The 19,416-nt window shown below is 39.7% G+C and overlaps 4 protein-coding genes across 7 annotated transcripts; 3 read left to right on the forward strand and 1 right to left on the reverse strand.

Annotated features, from left to right (window-relative positions):
• Positions 1 to 248: 248 nt before the first annotated feature.
• Positions 249 to 6,430, reverse strand: LOC111802096 (C2 and GRAM domain-containing protein At5g50170-like). Its single transcript, XM_023686342.1, has 8 exons — positions 5,744 to 6,430; positions 3,389 to 4,570; positions 3,092 to 3,274; positions 2,139 to 2,422; positions 1,814 to 1,930; positions 1,438 to 1,700; positions 1,257 to 1,343; positions 249 to 1,108 (listed from the first exon to the last, which is right to left on the reverse strand). Exons 1-7 carry the CDS (start codon positions 6,090 to 6,092, stop codon positions 1,265 to 1,267), a joined length of 2,457 nt encoding a protein of 818 aa, XP_023542110.1. The 5' UTR covers positions 6,093 to 6,430; the 3' UTR covers positions 249 to 1,108; positions 1,257 to 1,264.
• Positions 6,431 to 7,516: 1,086 nt separating this feature from the next.
• On the forward strand, positions 7,517 to 9,939 carry LOC111801554. The gene is made up of 2 exons (XM_023685583.1): positions 7,517 to 7,762; positions 9,600 to 9,939. The coding sequence occupies exons 1-2, from the start codon at positions 7,619 to 7,621 to the stop codon at positions 9,747 to 9,749; spliced, it is 294 nt and encodes a 97-aa protein (XP_023541351.1). The 5' UTR covers positions 7,517 to 7,618; the 3' UTR covers positions 9,750 to 9,939.
• A 793-nt stretch (positions 9,940 to 10,732) lies between these two features.
• Positions 10,733 to 11,442, forward strand: LOC111801365 (60S ribosomal protein L27a-3-like). The gene has a single exon (XM_023685341.1). It carries the CDS (start codon positions 10,808 to 10,810, stop codon positions 11,246 to 11,248), a length of 441 nt encoding a protein of 146 aa, XP_023541109.1. The 5' UTR covers positions 10,733 to 10,807; the 3' UTR covers positions 11,249 to 11,442.
• Positions 11,443 to 13,421: 1,979 nt separating this feature from the next.
• On the forward strand, positions 13,422 to 18,716 carry LOC111801955. 4 transcript variants are annotated; one of them, XM_023686206.1, is made up of 3 exons: positions 13,422 to 14,640; positions 14,830 to 16,165; positions 18,444 to 18,716. In XM_023686206.1, the coding sequence occupies exons 1-2, from the start codon at positions 13,756 to 13,758 to the stop codon at positions 15,970 to 15,972; spliced, it is 2,028 nt and encodes a 675-aa protein (XP_023541974.1). In that variant the 5' UTR covers positions 13,422 to 13,755; the 3' UTR covers positions 15,973 to 16,165; positions 18,444 to 18,716. The 4 variants fall into 4 exon arrangements, with proteins under 4 accessions (XP_023541974.1, XP_023541971.1, XP_023541973.1 ...); XM_023686203.1 differs by having other exon boundaries at positions 13,424 to 16,165; XM_023686205.1 differs by having other exon boundaries at positions 13,424 to 16,165; positions 18,453 to 18,716.
• Positions 18,717 to 19,416: the final 700 nt, after the last annotated feature.

Below are 19,416 nucleotides of genomic sequence, written 5' to 3' on the forward strand. Positions count from 1 at the left end.
AACTTAAATATTTTATCTTATTATTAAATAAAAATAATTATTAACTAACTTAACTCAAATATTTAACTTAAATATTTTAGTTTTACTCTTATTAATTAATTCAACTTAAATATTTTATCTTATTATTAAATAAAAATGATTATTAACTAATTTAACTCAAATATTATTTAACCCAAATATTTTATCTTATTATTTAATAAAAATGATGACAGAATTTATAATTTTAATTAACTAAAATTACACATTCATTTAAAAAAAATTAGAGTTAAATATAAATAAAGACATATGCTCGATTTAAATATAAATTTACAGCGATTCAAGAGAGATACCACAGATCCGAAAATTAAGGAAAACTCTTCTAATCTTCTCATGACCTTCATCTACAGTTCCGCCCATTCTGGCCCAGAAATCAAACCCACCCTCCTCCGGAAATCAAACCCAACCTCTTCCTAATCAAACTTAGATTTCTCTACCCGGCCTGGCCTAGAAATCAACCCCAACCTCCTTCTAATCAATGTTGGATTTCTCCGCCCGGCCTGGTCCGGCCCAGAAATCGAACCCAACCTCCTCCTAATTAATGTTGAATTTCTCCACCCGGCCTGACCCGGCCCAAAAATCGAACCCAACCTCCTCCTAATAACGTTGGATTTCTCCGCCCGGCCTGGCCCGGCCCAGAAATCGAACCCAACCTCCTCCTAATCAATGTTAGATTTCTCCGCCCGGCCTGGCACGGCCCAGAAATCGAACCCAACCTCCTCTTAATCAATGTTGGATTTCTCCACCCGGCCTGGTTCGGCCAAGAAATCGAACCCAACCTCCTCCTAATCAATGTTGGATTTCTCCGCCCAACCTGGCCCAGCCCAAAAATCGAACCCAACCTCCTCCTAACCAATATTGGATTTCTCCGCCCGGCCTGGCCCGGCCCAGAAATCGAACCCAACCTCCTCCTAATCCCCAGAATGCTGTGTTGGATGGATAGAAATGTAACTTCGAATGTGATATCAGGTCTCATGAATTCCCACGACTTATCGTGTCGTTCCAGATTGTTCTGTACACTCCATGCTCTACCTTGCCATCCTCCAAAAAAAACTTCATCGAATGACTTTATCTGATCATCAACCAGAGTGAATGTCAGCCATAAAGTTCGTTTCAAACTTAAAACCCGTTAACAATTACATGAAATCCGCATCATAAAACTTTACATTTTTCACTCTTATATCCAAAAAAAACATTCCACATTCACCATCAAAACCGACCTTTCTTCCTAATCATTCGGCGTTCCAGCAGCTTGTACTTTCTGATCGAGGGTCGACGTTCTTGTTCTCCACATCCCCATAATCGTCCTGCAAACGAACAATTGCAGCAGCTTTAACATCTATGAAAAGGTAACGTCCAACGTCGACATAGTACAACAGACAACAAATACGTGGTAGTTACCTGCTGGCTACATTGAATGAAACAAATGATTGGAGGTAAAACCTGAGTCTTCCTTGTTCATCTTGGATCTTAGCACCGTGACTTGCTTCGAGACCTCGACCTTTTTTAAGAATTATGACCAATGACGGGCTACCCAGAGAGGCGAGGGATGGGTGAAGTACTCGAATATCTTCAATGTCCTCCCAAAGAAAGAAAAATTTTGTTTTCTGTCCAAAAATATTGGCATAAAACCCAATGATTCTGGCAGATAGAAATAGTCTTCCCTGTTGCAGAGAAACATAAGCTTTAAGCAACTCGGACGTAATAATAGACTCGAAAGAAGCTCCGTTCCGGTCAGCGTGTTAAGAGTATACTTTCATAGCAACAGTGATAGTACCTGGAGAAGCATTTTTCTTCTCAGGGAGCAAGTGAAGTCGCTGACGAGAAACTCTTCGGCTGGCAACCCGAAAAGTTTCTGAAACGTCGAGTTCCTGTAAGGCGACCTTGGATGGAGCTAATAAAGCACACCCAAGAAAGAAGTTAGCCAAAGTCCACCATTGAAGCAACTAGACCAGCATAGAGGTTCGAGATCAGAATCATAAACTACTAAACGCCACGATAAAACGAAAGATCGTTCACAACAGCAAAATGGAAGTAGACTGCATCCCTTCGACAACTAATCGACTCGGGAAAGAAAAAGAAGTGTCGAGGAATGTGCTTACCTTCTTCCCGACCTCCTTTCCCTTCATAGACAAGTACTGTCTCATCGTTTCGACTCCATCGGTATTATCTAAGAAGATTCTCAAATGCAGCTTTGATTGAGAAGACTGAGCAAGCTTCCCCTCAAGAGGAACCCATAAATCTGCAAGTTCAGTTGATTTATATTTTAGGAAATTGATCTCTGCGTGTCCGAGCGAGGTAGCCTGGTCGAGTGGACCATCGAAGTCGAAAACCTCCACATATAATACTGATGGCGGTTCCTTCATAGCATCAAACTCGAGTATCTCTGCACGTTACGTTAAAATTTGGTTTAGCTATGACAAGCTTGCAAATTGTTGGCATTGAGATGAAGAACTGCATAACAATCAGAATGATAATAATCATAGTAATTTAAATCAAGAAAACTATCCCGACAAAAGTCTTCTTGTAACAGCTCAAGCCAACGCGAGCAGGTTGGGAACGGGAGAATTCCCACTACCGCTGCCGCTAGCCGATATTGTCCTCTTTGGGCTTTCCCTTTTGGGCTTCACCTCAAGGTTTTGAAACGAGTTTGCTAGGAAGAGGTTTCCACACCCTTATATGGAATGCTTCGTTCCCCTCTCCAACCGATGTGGGATCTCACAATCCACTCCCCTTAGGGGCAAGCGTCCTCGCTGGCACACCACCTGGTAGTATCTGGCTCTGATACCATTTGTAATAGCCCAAGCCCACCACTAGCAAATATTGTCCTCTTTGGACTTTCCCGAAGGTTTTAACACGTATCTACCAGGAAGAGGTTTCCACACCCTTATATGGAATGCTTCGTTTCCCTCTCCAACCAACGTGGGATCTCACACTTCTCGTCCTTAACATCACGTCCATTTTAGGCTTATTGTTGACAATAGAACATTAAATCGAGAAATTCTTTCCCATAAAAAAGGTGAGATTCTAACAAGGAGAGGCAAAAATGTCTTACCATTCCATTGAGGCTCATGAGTTTGAAGCTCAACGGAGCTCGTTCTTTTTTCACCATTGCATGTGAAAACCACACACGGGTCCGAGGAACCCGAAGAATCCAAGGACGAAATGTTCACCCCTTCGATAAGAGCCACGGTTAGTATCCATCCATTTCCTTGGCCTTTGACACCATGGTCACCTTCTATAAACATACAAAGCAAAAGACATGATGCCAATATGAGAAAGTCGGTATTAATGTACAGACCAGAAACATTAAATAGATATCTATAAGCTACCAACAATTAGCTTCTTGTACCTCTTTTTAGCCTAGCTTGAATGAAATGTGAGACCATGTTATAAACACGTTCCAATTGAAGAACTAAAATCCCACCAGTAACAAGTTCTCCTAAACTATCTGGCAAATCCAATCCAGTGAACTCCAAGCCTTGCATCGTTTTGGACTTAGAAAGCGTAATATGCGCAAGTATGTACAGCAGCACGAAAACGGTAGAAACTACAGTGAAGTTCCAGAAGTATTTTCGGGCCAATTCAAAATCCGATTGGCGGTCACTTTCAGAACTCGACAACACAAGATCCTTGTTCGGTAACTCGGCTGAATTCGGTACTTTTAAATGCTGTGCCAGCACGTTCGTAAATTGAACAAAACTTTCCTCCATACCCTGTCGAACGCCTTTTTCAATCATCCCTTTCATCATTGTACTATGGAGGAAGTTTATGCCCCAAGTGACTACCAAATGGGACGTCTCTTCTCCAGAGGTTAACTCAGGACCAGGCATTATCTTGTAAAGTAACTCAACATTGAAGGCATTACCAAATGGAACTTCAGGTGTACTTACGTTTACGAAGACAGCGAATTCCCATCCGTCCCCTTTGATGTAGGTTTGCTCCTCGGTAGCATTAATAGCTCCAACGACCTTCGTTGCAGCTTTTCGATAAGAAACGATCCGTGATAGACACGGTACGTCCCCTTGCTTCCAAGACCAGTTTCCTTCTTCTAAATTTGTTGTTCCCTGAAGTTCTGCTAGTTCTCTCCTGAACTTGGAATCTGGAGCAAACAGAAGTTTGTTCAAATCACCAGGTGAACCTACATACACTTGATCGACAAGAACGCCGCCCGGTAGATTCTCTGGCATTTCCTGTTCACTTCTCCTCGACTGCAGCGTCTCGATGGCTTCATCAAAGCTACATTCCGAGGGATGTTCATCTATGCGCTCTTCGTTATCAGACATGGCACTTGATAACTCCGAAGAATTATCTGTTCTTGTATCCTCATCGCTCTTATGGAACAGTCTCTCCAATCGAGTCACGATGCTCTTCTTGTTAAACTTCCCTTTGATAGACTTGCTGGACGAAGATTTCGAGCCGACCAAATCCTGTGAAATGGCAGACGAGTCTTCCAATTGTTTAGCATTAGTAACACTTGATTGATTAAGTACATTGACTTTCCCATGTAATGAGACAATAAGAAGCACTTTCCCTGCATAAATTACAATAGTCAAAGAGTTCAGTAGCAATTGCAGAAAGATCAAACCCAAACGTGATAATCTTACTAAAACTTGGTATTAATGTTTTGAAACCTTCATTTGCAGATAGTTAACATAAGTAACTATTTCTCAACCATACAGACAGCCACAAGTTCCATACGATAAACTATCGTGCGTTTATGTGCCAACCTCAGCATAACTCAATGGTTATAATAAGCATCAACTCCTTCCCTTTTCGAAGTTCAAATTCTCACACTTTCTGTAAGATCTCACCTCGGTTGGAGAGGAGAATGAAGCATTCTTTATTTACAAGGGTGTAAAAACCTCTCTCTAGCAGACGCGTCTTAAAAACCTTGAGGGGAAGCCCGAAAGGGAAAGCTCAAAGAGGACAATATTTGCTAACGGTGGGGTTGGGCCATTACAAATGTTATCAGAGTTAGACACCGGGAAATGTGTCAGCGAAGAGGTTGAGTCCTGAAGGGGTGGACACGAGACGATGTGCCAACAAGGACACTGAGCCCTGAAGGGGGTTGATTGGGGGGTCCCACACCGATTGGAGAAGGGAACGAGTGTCAATGAGGACGTTGGGCCCCAATGGTGGATTGTGAGATTTCACATCGGTTGGAGAGGAGAATAAAGTGTTCTTTATAAGGGTTTGGAAATCTCTCCCTAGTAGAGGCATTTTAAAAACCTTGAAGGTAAACCCGAAAAGAAAAACTCAAGGAGGACAATATCTACTAGCGGTGGGCTTGAGCCATTACAAATGGTATCAGAGCTAGACACCGGACAATCTGCCAACGAGAAGGCTGAGCCCCGAAGAGGGTGGGCCAACAAGGACACTGGGCCCCGAGAAGTAGGTTGGAGGGTCACACGTCGATTAGAAAAGGGAACGAGTGCAGGACGCTAACCCTTGGGTGGATGGGGAGATCTCAGGTCAGTTTAACGGAGTAGAATCAGGGGTGGATTGGGAGATCTCAGGTAAGTTTAACGGAGTAGAACGAATCATTATTTAGGAGGGCATGCACCTTCATATAAAACAGCACTATAGTACATCCATAAACAATAAACTAATAGGCATAGCAATTAAGTACAGTTTTACTTCCAAGTGATTCAAACTAAGAAACTACAGCATCAAACAAACAGACAAGAGAAACAGAATACCCCACCAGCAACTTCATTGATGAACTTCTCAGTTCCAGACCTTCGCACATCAAACCAAGTGGGCGGCAGGGTCTGTGAATCCTCATCAGCAACCATCCATATCGGAATCCGAACCCGACCAATCAACCCCGATGAACCATGGAAGAATCTGGACTCATCACTATGCTCATAAACAGAAACAACCAGTTCCTCATCCACATCACGAAACTTAAAAATGAACTCCTCATTCCAAACAGGATTAGAACAGTTCCTCATAATCCTCGTCTTAGCCTTACGCCTCCCAACCCGTAGCTTCACAAACGAGTCCTTCACAAGGAGATTCTTAGCCTCCAATACATACACATACAGCCTCATACCTCGATTGAACACTCAAATTCCAGGAAAATTTTGGGAAATCGCGCAAATGGGTAGATGGGTAGGTGGGATTTTAAGGCAATGAACAGAGGATTGATAGCCCAGTGGGTAAGGAGGAGGGCATTGAAGAGCCGCCATGGGAAGAGACGTGGAATATGTGGGAAGAAGACACGAGGAGGAAGGAAGAAGAAAACCCTTGAAAGGGTGGAAATAGTCGGTGGGATTGGATTGGATTGGTTGTCGGCTGCAAGATATTGAGCAACCTTCTTAATTTGCCTCGCCGATTGTGGTTCTTGTTGCATTTCCACAAAGCAAAACACGCATGGAATCAAATTCTTTTTTGCTATTGCTTTTCTTTTTCTTCCTATTTGAGATATCCAATTCTACAGTTTACGTGGAATGTCTCTCACGTGTCTGAAAAAGAATTATGCTAAAGATTAAAGAATTTCTTGGGTGGTTTAGGATAGATAATAAAGATTTTAAATTGATATCCGTATCACATGGGACGATAAATGGTGAGAATCATCGACATTATTTTATTACGATTTTACAATTTGGGTATCGTGTACGCTTTGGTCCACAACTTTTTTTACACACCATGACCTCATTTTGCCAATTTTTAGAGATGGGTCGGTTGCATGTATATCACGGTGCGTATGATGTTGATCACTTTCGAGCGATAGGGAGTACACATCCTCATGTTCATCTTGATGAGGTCTTTGTTGTGTTGACTTATCGAGCTACTTACTCCCTCTTCCTGTAACCCTATGAAGTAAGTTAAAGAAAGATAACTCCAACCTTCATTTATGCTCTGCTGGGTATAGAACATCCGTTGAAGGAATTCGACTTGTGGGTGTTTCTTGTATTTGTCCTACGACATGTTTATTCCAACTTTAGACACCATACTCTTGAGATCCTATGTGTACACTGACTCTCATGACAATGAGACATTGATTGTGTGACACTTATTCTAACTTGTTAGACAAGTTAGTCGTGTGAAAGTCAAATTTTGCAGACAGTCTTGACGTATGATCGAGCCTCGAGTCACGTTTGAGACAAATATCTTAGAAAAACATGAGTGAATAAATGCATACGTTATAGGCTAAAAATGAATAAACAACAATCACAGATTTGATAGTATATACCTGAGTAGTAAGAATTGATAACTAATCACATCCCACCATACTACATTTTAGTCATAGCGGATGTAGACATGATTTTGGTGAAAGGTCATGCACCCCGTATTAATACAATAAGAATGGTAAATACCTAGTTAACTGCATATGAAAGCAAGTAAAGGGGGTTTAGTACGGACATACGGCCATAAACAACACGTCTTAAACAAGTATAACCAAGACATCTGAAATGTGTTAGGACGTGAAAAAGCATGGCACGACATGTATTTTATAATAAATGTTAAAAATTATCTTCAAATAAATATTTAGCATAAACACGGCGCTGAAGATCTTCGTATTACAACTGAGCTCATTCCTCTCCCTCAAGTTTCGAGCTCCGGCGAGAAAAAAATGCTGCAGTTTCCGGCGTTCATGACCCAGTACCCTTGGTCCACGAGGACTATTCCGACGTCGTTTTTACTGCCGTCTCAGTGGCCCCAACCTCAAAACGAAGAGCTGCTGCTCGCCATGGAAGAGTCTGATTTTGAAGAAAAGGTTTTTGCCATTCTCTTTTGAAAAAACCCTAATACTCTTTCCTTCTCTCCGATATTTTATTTGCATAACCTCCTGCTTGGACTTGATTGAAATCATCGGAATGTTGATTTTAGTTTAATTACGGCATGTTATGAATTTTTCGATGCGTGCCCGCTCTTGGTTGTGATTGTTTTGGAAAATGTTCGAGTATTTCTGATTTGTTCTTTGTTTTCTTCTGTCTAAATGGAATCCTCATCTTTTGTTTCCACGAATTAATTTTTGCCTCATTCCTAGAATTGAACTATTTGATGCACGTGCAAAGATCATATATCATGGAATTTCAAGTTTTCGAAGATCATATATCATGGAATTTCAAGTTCTAGAAGATCAGATATCATGGAATTTCAAGTTCTAGAAGATCATATATCATGGAATTTCAAGTTCTAGGTAGTGTAATTGATTGAAATCAGTACTTGTTCAAAATAATTGAAATCAATACAACAAAAATCACGATAAATTTTGATCATCACGGGACATCGTATTATCTTTTTAATAACCAGTGGAAAGAGACTGTTGTTGAATTAGATCTGTGTAGCTGTAAGGTTTTCACCTTTCCCAATTGCATCTGAAACAGTTTTCTCCTGGTCCTTTGCCTTGAATGCTTGCTTTCTTTGAAGTCCTTCATCAGCACTAAGTTCATTTGTGAAAGGAACCCTAGAGAAAACTTGTTGATACCCTACTCGAAGCGTTTGTTTCAGAGCACGACCTGTTACCGCCTAGAATTAGCTTGATATTGATATTTATCCTTAGCCCTGTGACTCCAATGTGTCAGTATTTTCCATGGGTGAGGCTTGTGAACCTAAGGTTACAAAGTGGTTTTTTGTCCTCGGGCCATGGCTTTGTCAGCAAGGGCTACTTCTTATATTATATCTAGATTACAAGTGCTACTTCTTATATATTATATCTAGATTACAAATCCATTCACCAAACAGTTGAAAAACTTGAGTTTCTATTATCCACTCCTTCATTCAATTCAACATACTTCACAAATTCACTTGCCTGACTCCAAACTTCATAAAATCCAAGTTTATAGAAACTTCGAGCCACGAAGTCTTAGCTGTACCTGTTCTTGTGGCGGTTGTGATTTCTTGTGTGTGTTATTCTGTATTTTTGTAACTACTTTCTCTCTTCCTTCTCTATGGAACCCTGGATTCAAATCTCTATCTTATGGGTCGATGATATGTGCCTTAACTAGTTGAGTTTAGTTGTACCTAGATTGACAAGAGGCTTCAATTCTCACTCTTTCATGAATTCAATTGGATTCCAACTTTGAGTTCGTGGTGATTCTTCTTTCGTTCAGCTGCCCTCCTCCAAAGGCCTCGAACAAAGAAGAGAAGAGGCTTCCATTTCTTTTAGTTCAACCTGGGATTCGAATCTTTGTCCTATTGATTAATGACATGTGCCTTAACTAGTTGAATTTAGTTATGCCTAGATCGACCAGAGGTTCGATTCTCACTCTTTCATGAATTCAATTGGATTCCAACTTCAAGTTCGTGATGATTCTTCTTTCATTCAACTACCCACCATAAGCCTCGAACGAAGAAGAGTGGAGACTTCCATTTCTTTTAGTTCAACCCAAGATTCAAATTTTAGTCCCATTGGTCGATAACATATGCCTTAACCAGTTGAATTCAGATGTGTCTAGATCGACGTTAGACTTTGATTCCTACTCTTTCATGAATTCAATTGGATTCAAACTTCGAGTTGGGAGGAACTAACAAACCATGAAATTCTCCTTGTCCACTGTTGCAATTTTGTAAGGTTTAGACCTCACTTTTGTATATTACTATGATGGCAGTGCAATGAAATCAGGAAGACAAACAGCAACCTGGTGGTGATTGGCAAAATGACTGCTGATAACGATAAGGAAGACATAGAGGCAGAAGATGACGATGCCGACAATGCTGAGGAATCCGAGGCTGAAGAATTTGAGCAGGAAACTGGTTAAAACTTACAACTACTCTGCATATTTGTGTCCTTTCTTGTCCTTGGAATCCTCAATTTGCTTGTGAATCTGTCACTTAGGAAAGCCAGAGTCTCTATGATCGTTAAACTTACATTCATTATAACTTCAAATTTATGTGCCTCTTGAGCTGATGATACTTTGATGAATGAATATAACCTTTTCTTTTTATTTCTGTTTTGTTTTCGTTTTCGTTTTCGAGTTCAACCATAAGTGAGGTGGTAGAAGATATGAATATCTGATCCTTTGGTTTAGAATACTAGTTTTTTACACTCTTGTAGTTCACTTTGGCTCAATTGAGCTATATAATCTGTGTCTTCGTTCTGGAGTTGAGTTGCTCTTAGCGGGTTGGATTGTCGACTTGTAGAGTGGGTCTCAAAGGCCATTTTTCTAATTCAAAGAGTCAAGATGGTTTGGGGTTCAAACGCATCGAGTTTCCGTAGACATTATATTGAAATTCGAATCTTCTTACTAGTTCCTTTATTGAATGAATTATGTTTAACTTGGCTACTTCGAATTAAATGCTTTGTTTTTGTTTTTTTGTTTTTTGTTTTAACAACGGGAATTCTTTTCTTTACGAACGAAACACAATGAAATAAATACATTTTGTAACATAATTCAAATCCAATCAAAATCTAATACTTTTTTTATTCGAACAAATTTCGAATGGGATTTGATTTGCTAATAGCTCAAATTGTCAACAGTCTAAGTCAACTCAAAATAAAAATATTGAAAGAACAATTATTCAATATTGAGAAAAAAAAATTTATGGGGTTTTTTTTTTTCTTTTTGTATATTACAAATATTAGATAATAGGAATAATAGTATTAGTAATAGTAATAGAAAGAAAAAANTATGGGCTTGGGCCGAGTTGTCATAACCTAATGGGCTTCGGTGATGACAAACGAAAAGGCCCAAAACCTCAGAGGTTTCAGTCTCCGTTCTGAGTCCTATAAACTCCATCCAAACCCTAATTCTCATGTCCTCGCGCTAGCAGCTGCCTGCAACCTCGTAAACCTAATTCTCCACCACTACCAGACGAAATGACGACCCGCTTCAAGAAGAACAGGAAGAAGCGCGGTCACGTGAGCGCCGGTCATGGTCGTATCGGCAAGCACCGTAAGCATCCTGGTGGTCGTGGTAACGCCGGAGGTATGCACCACCACAGAATCCTCTTCGACAAATACCATCCTGGTTATTTCGGCAAAGTTGGAATGAGGTACTTCCACAAGCTCCGAAACAAATTCTATTGCCCCATTGTAAACGTCGACAAGCTCTGGTCTCTCGTACCTCAAGAAGTCAAGGACAAGGCTTCTAAGGATAACGTCCCTTTGATTGATGTTACTCAGTTTGGGTATTTCAAAGTTTTGGGCAAAGGAGGTTTGCCTGAGAATCAGCCCGTCGTTGTGAAAGCCAAGCTCATCTCCAAAATTGCCGAGAAGAAGATCAAAGAAAATGGTGGTGCGGTTGTCCTTACGGCTTAGGTTTATTGGGTAATTGTTAGTTATGATTTTGTTTCAAAGTTAGTTTGATATTTCTTGTGCCGTATTCGATATTGGATTAATGTTATCAAACTTCGTGCTTCAGTTTCCTTTCTTTACTGTGAACTCAGTCAATTTTGAATATGTTTCTTGAATTGTCATGTTACTTGAAATCTTATACATTGTTAATTTCGGTAGCTTTTTGGGATTTTGCTATCATTATTGAAGATGCCCTTGTGTTCTAGTTAGATCTTATCCGTTCTACTAGCAAAGAACTAGGTTGTCTCCATTGAAGCAGTGCAATTTCTCCTCCAAATAGATCTGCTGTTGTTAATAGTTTATCTTTCTAGCATCAGCCGAAATGTTTCTTTTGTCGGTGTTATTTACACAATTAGACTGGAATCAATGTAGATAAGAGCGTTGTTCCACCTTGGCTAATTTAGGGAGTTCCACCTTGGCTAATTTGGGGAATGATTTCTGTTGGTAATGAGGCCTTTTGGGAAGCCCAAAGCAAAGCCATCAGAGCTTATGCTCAAAGTGGACAATATCGTACCATCGTGGAGATCGATGATTCCTAACTGGTTGTTGTTTGATATATTGATGTTCAGTGTTCAATATCTTTCCAGTGTTCATAATTTTTTCTCGATGGGGCTGCTAATAGAAGTTAAAAATGGATGTAGTTTATATCTTTTAGGCTGGTTTCTTTTGAAAAAAAATCCATCATGTTTAAAGTTAGAATGACCATTCTCTATACTGCAGCTACTTTTTAAAACTGCTCCATTTTCAAGCCTTTTCCTTTCAAGTTTGCCCTGTTCTAATGTTCTATATCATATAGGTTGCTGAACCCATATTCCTTTCTGCCAGAAATCTATATCTATCAGCTACAAGTATTACAAAACCCCCAATCCAAATAAGAAATAACTTTCTTAATTTCTTCCTGAAACATTATCGGCCTTCAACTCTTAGGTTTGCCTCATTTTGTCGTTTTTAAATTTTCAATTTTGTGTCGAATAGCTTCATTGGTAGCTTGGCAGATGATAGATTGACATAACGATTGCTGCTATTGGCTGTATTGTTTATTTGGATGGATATTAGCATGGCTGTCTTTTGGAGGCCATTTTATATGTCAATATCGAAAATTGTAAGCTTTTGAGACTTGGGATGATCTGAATATAATAGTTGATGACTACATAGGTTTCATTTGTGATGTATTCAGATATCATTTCTTCAGCACAAAATTTGATTATTGTTATTACGAAGGAATTTTCCAAATATGGTGACAAATGTTCGATCGATAACGATCAAAAAAAAAAAAATCCAACCTAACTCATAATTTGAATTGGAACCAAACCTAACTCATAATTTGAATTGGAACCAAAGTGAAGGTTCAATTAGTGCATGTTAGTTAGGTTCTCGTATGAACACTCCTAGATTGTTCAATTAGTGCATTTTAGTTAGGTTCTCTTATGAACACTCCTAGATAGATTGTTCAATTAGTGCATTTTAGTTAGGTTCTCTTATGAACACTCCTAGATAGATTGTTCAATTAGTGCATTTTAGTTAGGTTCTCTTATGAACACTCCTAGATAGATTGTTCAATTAGTGCATTTTAGTTAGGTTCTCTTATGAACACTCCTAGATAGATTGTTCAATTAGTGCATTTTAGTTAGGTTCTCTTATGAACACTCCTAGATAGATTGTTCAATTAGTGCATTTTAGTTAGGTTCTCTTATGAACACTCCTAGATTTTAACGCTGAGTAGACTCTCAAATGACATTTTTACCCTTTATTAGTTTTTATCTTATCTATCTATACACCAATAAATGATCAAATATAATTAAATATATTTACCATTTCCATTTAAATATAAAATAAACTCTCTTTAATGTCTAAATGCATCAAATTTGGATTGGAATTTTAAAATGTAACCTTCATTATTTATTTTATTTTTCAATAGGTTATTGGATTCTTCATTGGGCGAGTTAATTCTTAGTGGGTGACAGAGTAGGCATACAGACAAATGCCTCTCTGTCTCTGCCTCTGCGGTGACTCTTCACGAAGAATGTCTGTGTTTCTATCATTACCCTCAGCTCCACAAACAAACACAATCACGAGGCCATACAATAAAAAAAATTGATTTGTTTCCAATATATTTTACCAAATTTAAGCTCTTTCTCTATCACCTCAATAAATGAACCATTTTTAGTTCAATTTAGATGACGATGATGTTCATTTGAAAAGAATCCGAGATTAATTTGAATTCCACCATACATAGTTGACTGGTCAACTCCTTGCAATTTCTTCACACCTTTCCTAAACCAAACTCCCTTTTCTTTAATGACTTTCCACTAAATTTGAGATATTTGAGAAATTTTCATTGACCCATTTCATCATTTCCTCCAATTCTCCCAAGAAAGCTTCGAGCTACTTCAGCTCTGAAATTCAGGGCAACCCCAGATTCTTGGAACTTGTAACTTTGCTTCTTTGTTGTTCTTGTTCTTGTTGTAGCGATGGCTGCCGCCGTTCCTCCGCCTCCTGCCGCTGAAGAAGAAGGAGCAATTCTTAATGAATTTACACCTCCGATTTTGTTAGCTGATAAGATTTTGAAATTGGCCCAAGAAGCGGTTTCTTCGAGGCAAGAATGCGTTCACATAGCCCAACAAGTCGACGAAATTTACCGGAAGCTTCAAGCCACCGTTCGCCTGATCTCCACCACCACGCAGCCGCTCTACGAGCGCCCAATTCGCCGGATCGTGGCCGATGTAACGAAGAATCTCGAACGTGCTTTGAACTTCGTCAGCAAATGCCGCCATAGTGGGTTTCTCAGGCAAGTTTTCTCCATGACCACCATTGCAGATTTCCGTAAGGTTTCAGGTCTTCTCGAGTCTTCAATCGGCGATATGAAATGGCTTATTTCCATTTTTGATCCCGATGGCTCTGTTGGGTTGCCTCCGATTGCGAGTAACGACCCAACTTTAGCTTATATTTGGCCTAATATTGCCACAATCCAAATGGGTTCGATTAAGAATCTCGAAGCTGCCAATCAGTTAACGTTACTCACTCGTGGGAACGATCGGAATCAGAAAATCGTGGTGGAGGAAGGCGGCGTTCCGCCATTGCTTAAATTACTTAAGGATTATGCTTCCCCTGATGCTCAAATTTCTGCTGCTAATGTTCTTATTAATGTTGCTTCTGTTCCTGAAAGGGTTAAATCCATTTTGGATGTTCTTGGGGTTCCGATTATTGTTCAAGCTCTTAATCATTCCTCCATGAGGGTTCAAATTGTTGTGGCGAATTTGGTTTCGCAAATGGCTGAACTTAGCTCTCTTGCTCAAGAGGAGTTTGCTAGAGAGAATGTTACTAAACCTTTGGTTACTTGTTTGTCTATTGATATGGTTTTGGATGATCCTAAAGTTCATTTGGGGAAGAGTAGTTTTCATTCTGTGGTTGAGATAAAGAAGGAGCTTGTTGGGAGAGCTTCGGATAGTTCGCTGAATTTGAATTCGTCGTCGGGTTCGTGTTCTTCGTATTCTGATGGTAGTAGCAGAGGAGGCCATCAGAGGAAGGAGAAAGAAGTTGATATGGTTTTGGATGATCCTAAAGTTCATTTGGGGAAGAGTAGTTTTCATTCTGTGGTTGAGATAAAGAAGGAGCTTGTTGGGAGAGCTTCGGATAGTTCGCTGAATTTGAATTCGTCGTCGGGTTCGTGTTCTTCGTATTCTGATGGTAGTAGCAGAGGAGGCCATCAGAGGAAGGAGAAAGAAGTTGATATGGTTTTGGATGATCCTAAAGTTCATTTGGGGAAGAGTAGTTTTCATTCTGTGGTTGAGATAAAGAAGGAGCTTGATGGGAGAGCTTCAAATAGTTCACTGAATTTGAATTCGTCGTCGGGTTCGTGTTCTTCGTATTCTGATGGTAGTAGCAGAGGAGGCCATCAGAGGAAGGAGAAAGAAGTTGAGAGCTCTGAAGTTAAGCTTCAGCTTAAGGTGAATTGTGCTGAAGCTCTATGGAGACTCTCGAAAGGGAGCATTTCGAATAGTCAAAAGATCACGGAGACGAAAGGGTTGTTGTGTATGGCGAAGATTATCGAGAGTGAAGAAGGGGATTTGCAATACAATTGCTTGATGACAGTGATGGAGGTAACGGCTGTTGCAGAATCGAAGCCAGACTTTAGACATGTTGCGTTTAAGATCACTTCGCTCGCTCCGAAAGCGATTCTGTATCAACTTTCGAGATTGATTCAAGAGCAACGTGATCCGAGGTTGCAAGTTCCCGCAATCAAATCGATCGGTTCTCTTGCGAGGATTTTTCCTGCTAAGGAATCACAGATTATCGATCTTTTGGTTATGCAGATGAAGAGTATAAACATGGACGTAGCCTTGGAGGCAGTCGTTGCGTTAGGGAAGTTTGCTTGCCTCGAAAATTATAACTGCATAGCACATTCGAAGTCGATTATCGAGTTTGATGGCGTTCCTCCTCTAATGAAACTTTTAAGACAAAACGAGGCTGCTCAAGTACCTGGCTTAAAGCTGCTATGTTATCTTGCACTGAGTGCAGGCAATAGCAAGGCTTTAGAGGAGGCTCATGCCTTGAATGAGATGAAGAGGATGGCTCGTCTCGTTTTCGCTCACACCGACTTGCACGAGTTGTATTCCAAAGCCATACACCACCTTACTCTTTATCAGGCTGGAGCTCATCATATCCACAGGCACCACTTTTCACCCTGAGCTTAACAAGCAATGTTGTTGTACATTAAATCAAATTGGAGTGTGTTCAAAGTTCTTCACAATCTGAGATAAGTCGCTATAGTCGACACAGAACAGCGACTGCATGAGTCGCACCATCAATGGCCCGGGGTAGAGACCGAGACAAGACATTGAAGAACGTTGGCTCTGGCGCCCTTCATACACGAACGCCCTGGTAGGACTCTTAACTTTTTGGCTCTTGCTTTCCGATTTTCGAAATAATTGTGTAGATTTGTTGTATTCAATGTAGCTCGAGTTTCTTGACGAACATTGTAGGCTGCTGGTATGAGTGAATTATTTATTGATAGCTGGTAGTCCCTTGCATTGTCAATCATCTTGAGTTTAGCATATTCCTAGACAAATTTTAGAGAAACATGGATCCACCAGGTTCTGTTTCAATCTCGTGATAAAGAAGTCCGATACGCTTGTTTCTCAGTGTCGAACACATCGTATCGGATTGATGTTAGTTTTCATCAACCTGCCTGGATGATGTTTACAGCTTTTCAGGTTTTGGAGGAAGAACCAAACCAATCTTACTTTTTGTGAACCTTTGATGTGTCGTGTCGTGTCTGTCAACTCAATGGTGTTATGGAATGCATAGTGTGAGATAGACTAGAACTTGAGAACTATAGGTGACTTTGTGAACCTTTGACGTGTCGTGTCGTGTCGTGTCTGTCAACTCAATGGTGTTATGGAATGCATAGTGTGAGATAGACTAGAACTTGAGAACTATAGGTGACTTTGTTGGCTCCACCACGGTTTCTTTCGATTATCACACCTTTGTTTCGTCTCTCACTGTAACGACCCAAGCTCACTGCTAGGAGATATTGTTTTCTTTGAGCTTTCTCTTTCGGAGTTTCCCTCAAGGTTTTTAAAAGAGTGTTTTTTTCTTCTTCCCAACCAATGTGGGATCTCACAATCCACCCTCCCTTCGGGGCCTACTGTCCTCGCTGGCACTCATTCCCTTATTCAATCGATGTAGAACCCCTAATCTACCCCCTTTTGGAGCCCAGTGTTCTTGTTGGCACACTGTCTCGTGTCCACCCCTTCGGGGCTCAGCCTCCTCACTAGCACACCGCTCGGTGTCTGACTCTAATATCATTTGTAACGATCCAAGTTCACTGCTAGCAGATATTGTTCTCTTTGCGCTTTCCCTTTCGGGGTTTCCCTCAAGGTTTTTAAAACGTGTCTGTTAGAGAGAGGTTTTCACACCCTTATAAACGGTGTTTCATTCTCCTCCCCAACCGATTGAGATCTCACACTCACCTTACAGCTTTTCAGGTTTTGGAGAAAGAATCAAACCAATCTTACTGAATCAAACCAATCTTACTTTTTGTCAACCTTTGACGTGTCGTGTCTGTCGACTCGATAGTATTATGGAATGCATAGTGTGAGATAGACTAGAACTTGAGAACTATAGGCGACTTAGCAGGCTCCACCGCTGTTTCTTTCAATTATCACGCCTTTGTTTCATCTCTCCCAGTTACTGTTATTACACTGTAGTTCCAGGTTCCATATGTGTTGCTGTCTGCCATTGATTGAATTGTGTTGTTTCATCACGTCACTAATTTAGTAGGCATTCTTTCTAGGAAATTCCGAAGGAAATGAACACATCACACTAGATGTTACATTGGTTGGCTCTGTCCCACATCACGAAACCCGGAAAGATTAGTTCCTTCAACGTCCACGACACGAATGGGATGTACTCGGGTGTTGAGGCTCGTAAAAGGAAGTGAACAAACAAAAATACTGTATCCCCTGAGAAATTTGTAAACTAGGATTATATTCTTTAATTCATTCGTACTCGAGCATCTTGGTTGAGAGTATATGTCTTAATCTGTTGAGTTACGTTCAAGTTGACATGTTCAAAGTTCGTCTTGTCTCGAATGATTTGCTTATATACTTTTGATGACTGTCTTGATTCCTCTTGCTTGAATCGTTTACTACGACGAACAAATGACGTTCGGGGTAAATGCTTTATTGATGTGAATCATTCGAACTCGAGCATCTTGATTGAGAGTATATGTCATAATCTATTGAGTTACGTTCAAGTTGACATGTTCAAAGTTTGTCTTGAATCAACCGTTCTCGGATGATTTGCGTATATACTTTTAATGACTGTCTTGATTCCTCTTGCTTGAATTGTTTACTACGACGAACGAACGACATTCGGGGTAAATGCTTTATTAATGTGAATTATGATTATATTATTTAGTTCATTCGAACTCGAGCATCTTGGTTGTGAGTATATGTCTTAATCAGTTGAGTTACGTTCATGACATGTTCAAAGTTCGTCTTGAATCGCTTGTTCTCGGATGATTTGCTTATATACTTTTGATGACTGTCTTGATTCCTCTTGCTTGAATCGTTTACTACAACGAACGAATGACGTTCGGGGTAAAGGCTTTATTGATGTGAATTCTGCTCGATAATTCATCGAGACCTATTTGTAGATTTTGCAGGGTGTCTAGCATCATCATGTGTCAACTTTAAGCAAAGGGGAATCCAAGCCAAAGCTAATGAAGAATCTGAAGCAATTTCTGGTTACACCTAATTCTTTGTAAGTTTCAAAGTGTATTGACTTCTCTACATAAACTCAACCTTTACTCTACTTCTCCATAGCTCATATTCTTCTAAATGTCTTTTCCCGACGAACGACGTGTATTAGTGACGGTATCGAAAAATCCTAACTAGTCTGACTCGATGATAGCAAGCATGATATAGAATTAATACGACTTTCATATCAAGAAAACCTTTTTTTTCATACGCTTTGGAAATTTATTTAGTGTATTCTTACGAGTGTTGTGGGTGAAATTATCTACTAGACCTATATACCCGATAAGAACCTAGATCTAGGCCCATGGGTCGATACCGAAAGGGATCGGCCAAGGCCCATGAGAAATCTATAGCTCTAATAGATTTAAAATAAACATGATTTTGGTGATTAGTCATACACCCCCGAGTATAGACACAAACAAGAATATTAGAGACTTATTTAACATGAAAGCAAGTAAAAAAAAGGTTTACAACGGACAAGTAGCCATGGACAACACATCTTGAACAAGCATGACTGACAGACAACACGTCGAACAAGTATAACCGTGACATATAATACCATTAATTAATTTTTAGACAACTATAATTGTTGCAAATTTAATGGTTTGTAGACCGAATTTTAAAAATTTAAATTAGAATTTTATTGTTCTTAAATTTTTAGTCAATATATTAAAGATTTATTAGAGATATAATTGAAAAGGATGGATATAAAATTAAAAATTTAATTTAGAGATTTATTAAATATAACTTAAAAGAAAGAAAAAAAAAAAAAGATTAGTGATTGATTAGGGTTAAGTGGGGATTTGATTAGCTGATTGACTTGTGAATTAGCTGTTAATTATGTCGGATCCATTCTTTTTAGCTGTTTTA

This window comes from Cucurbita pepo, chromosome LG09, assembly GCF_002806865.2.
Source record: "Cucurbita pepo subsp. pepo cultivar mu-cu-16 chromosome LG09, ASM280686v2, whole genome shotgun sequence".
Lineage (NCBI taxonomy): Eukaryota > Viridiplantae > Streptophyta > Magnoliopsida > Cucurbitales > Cucurbitaceae > Cucurbita > Cucurbita pepo.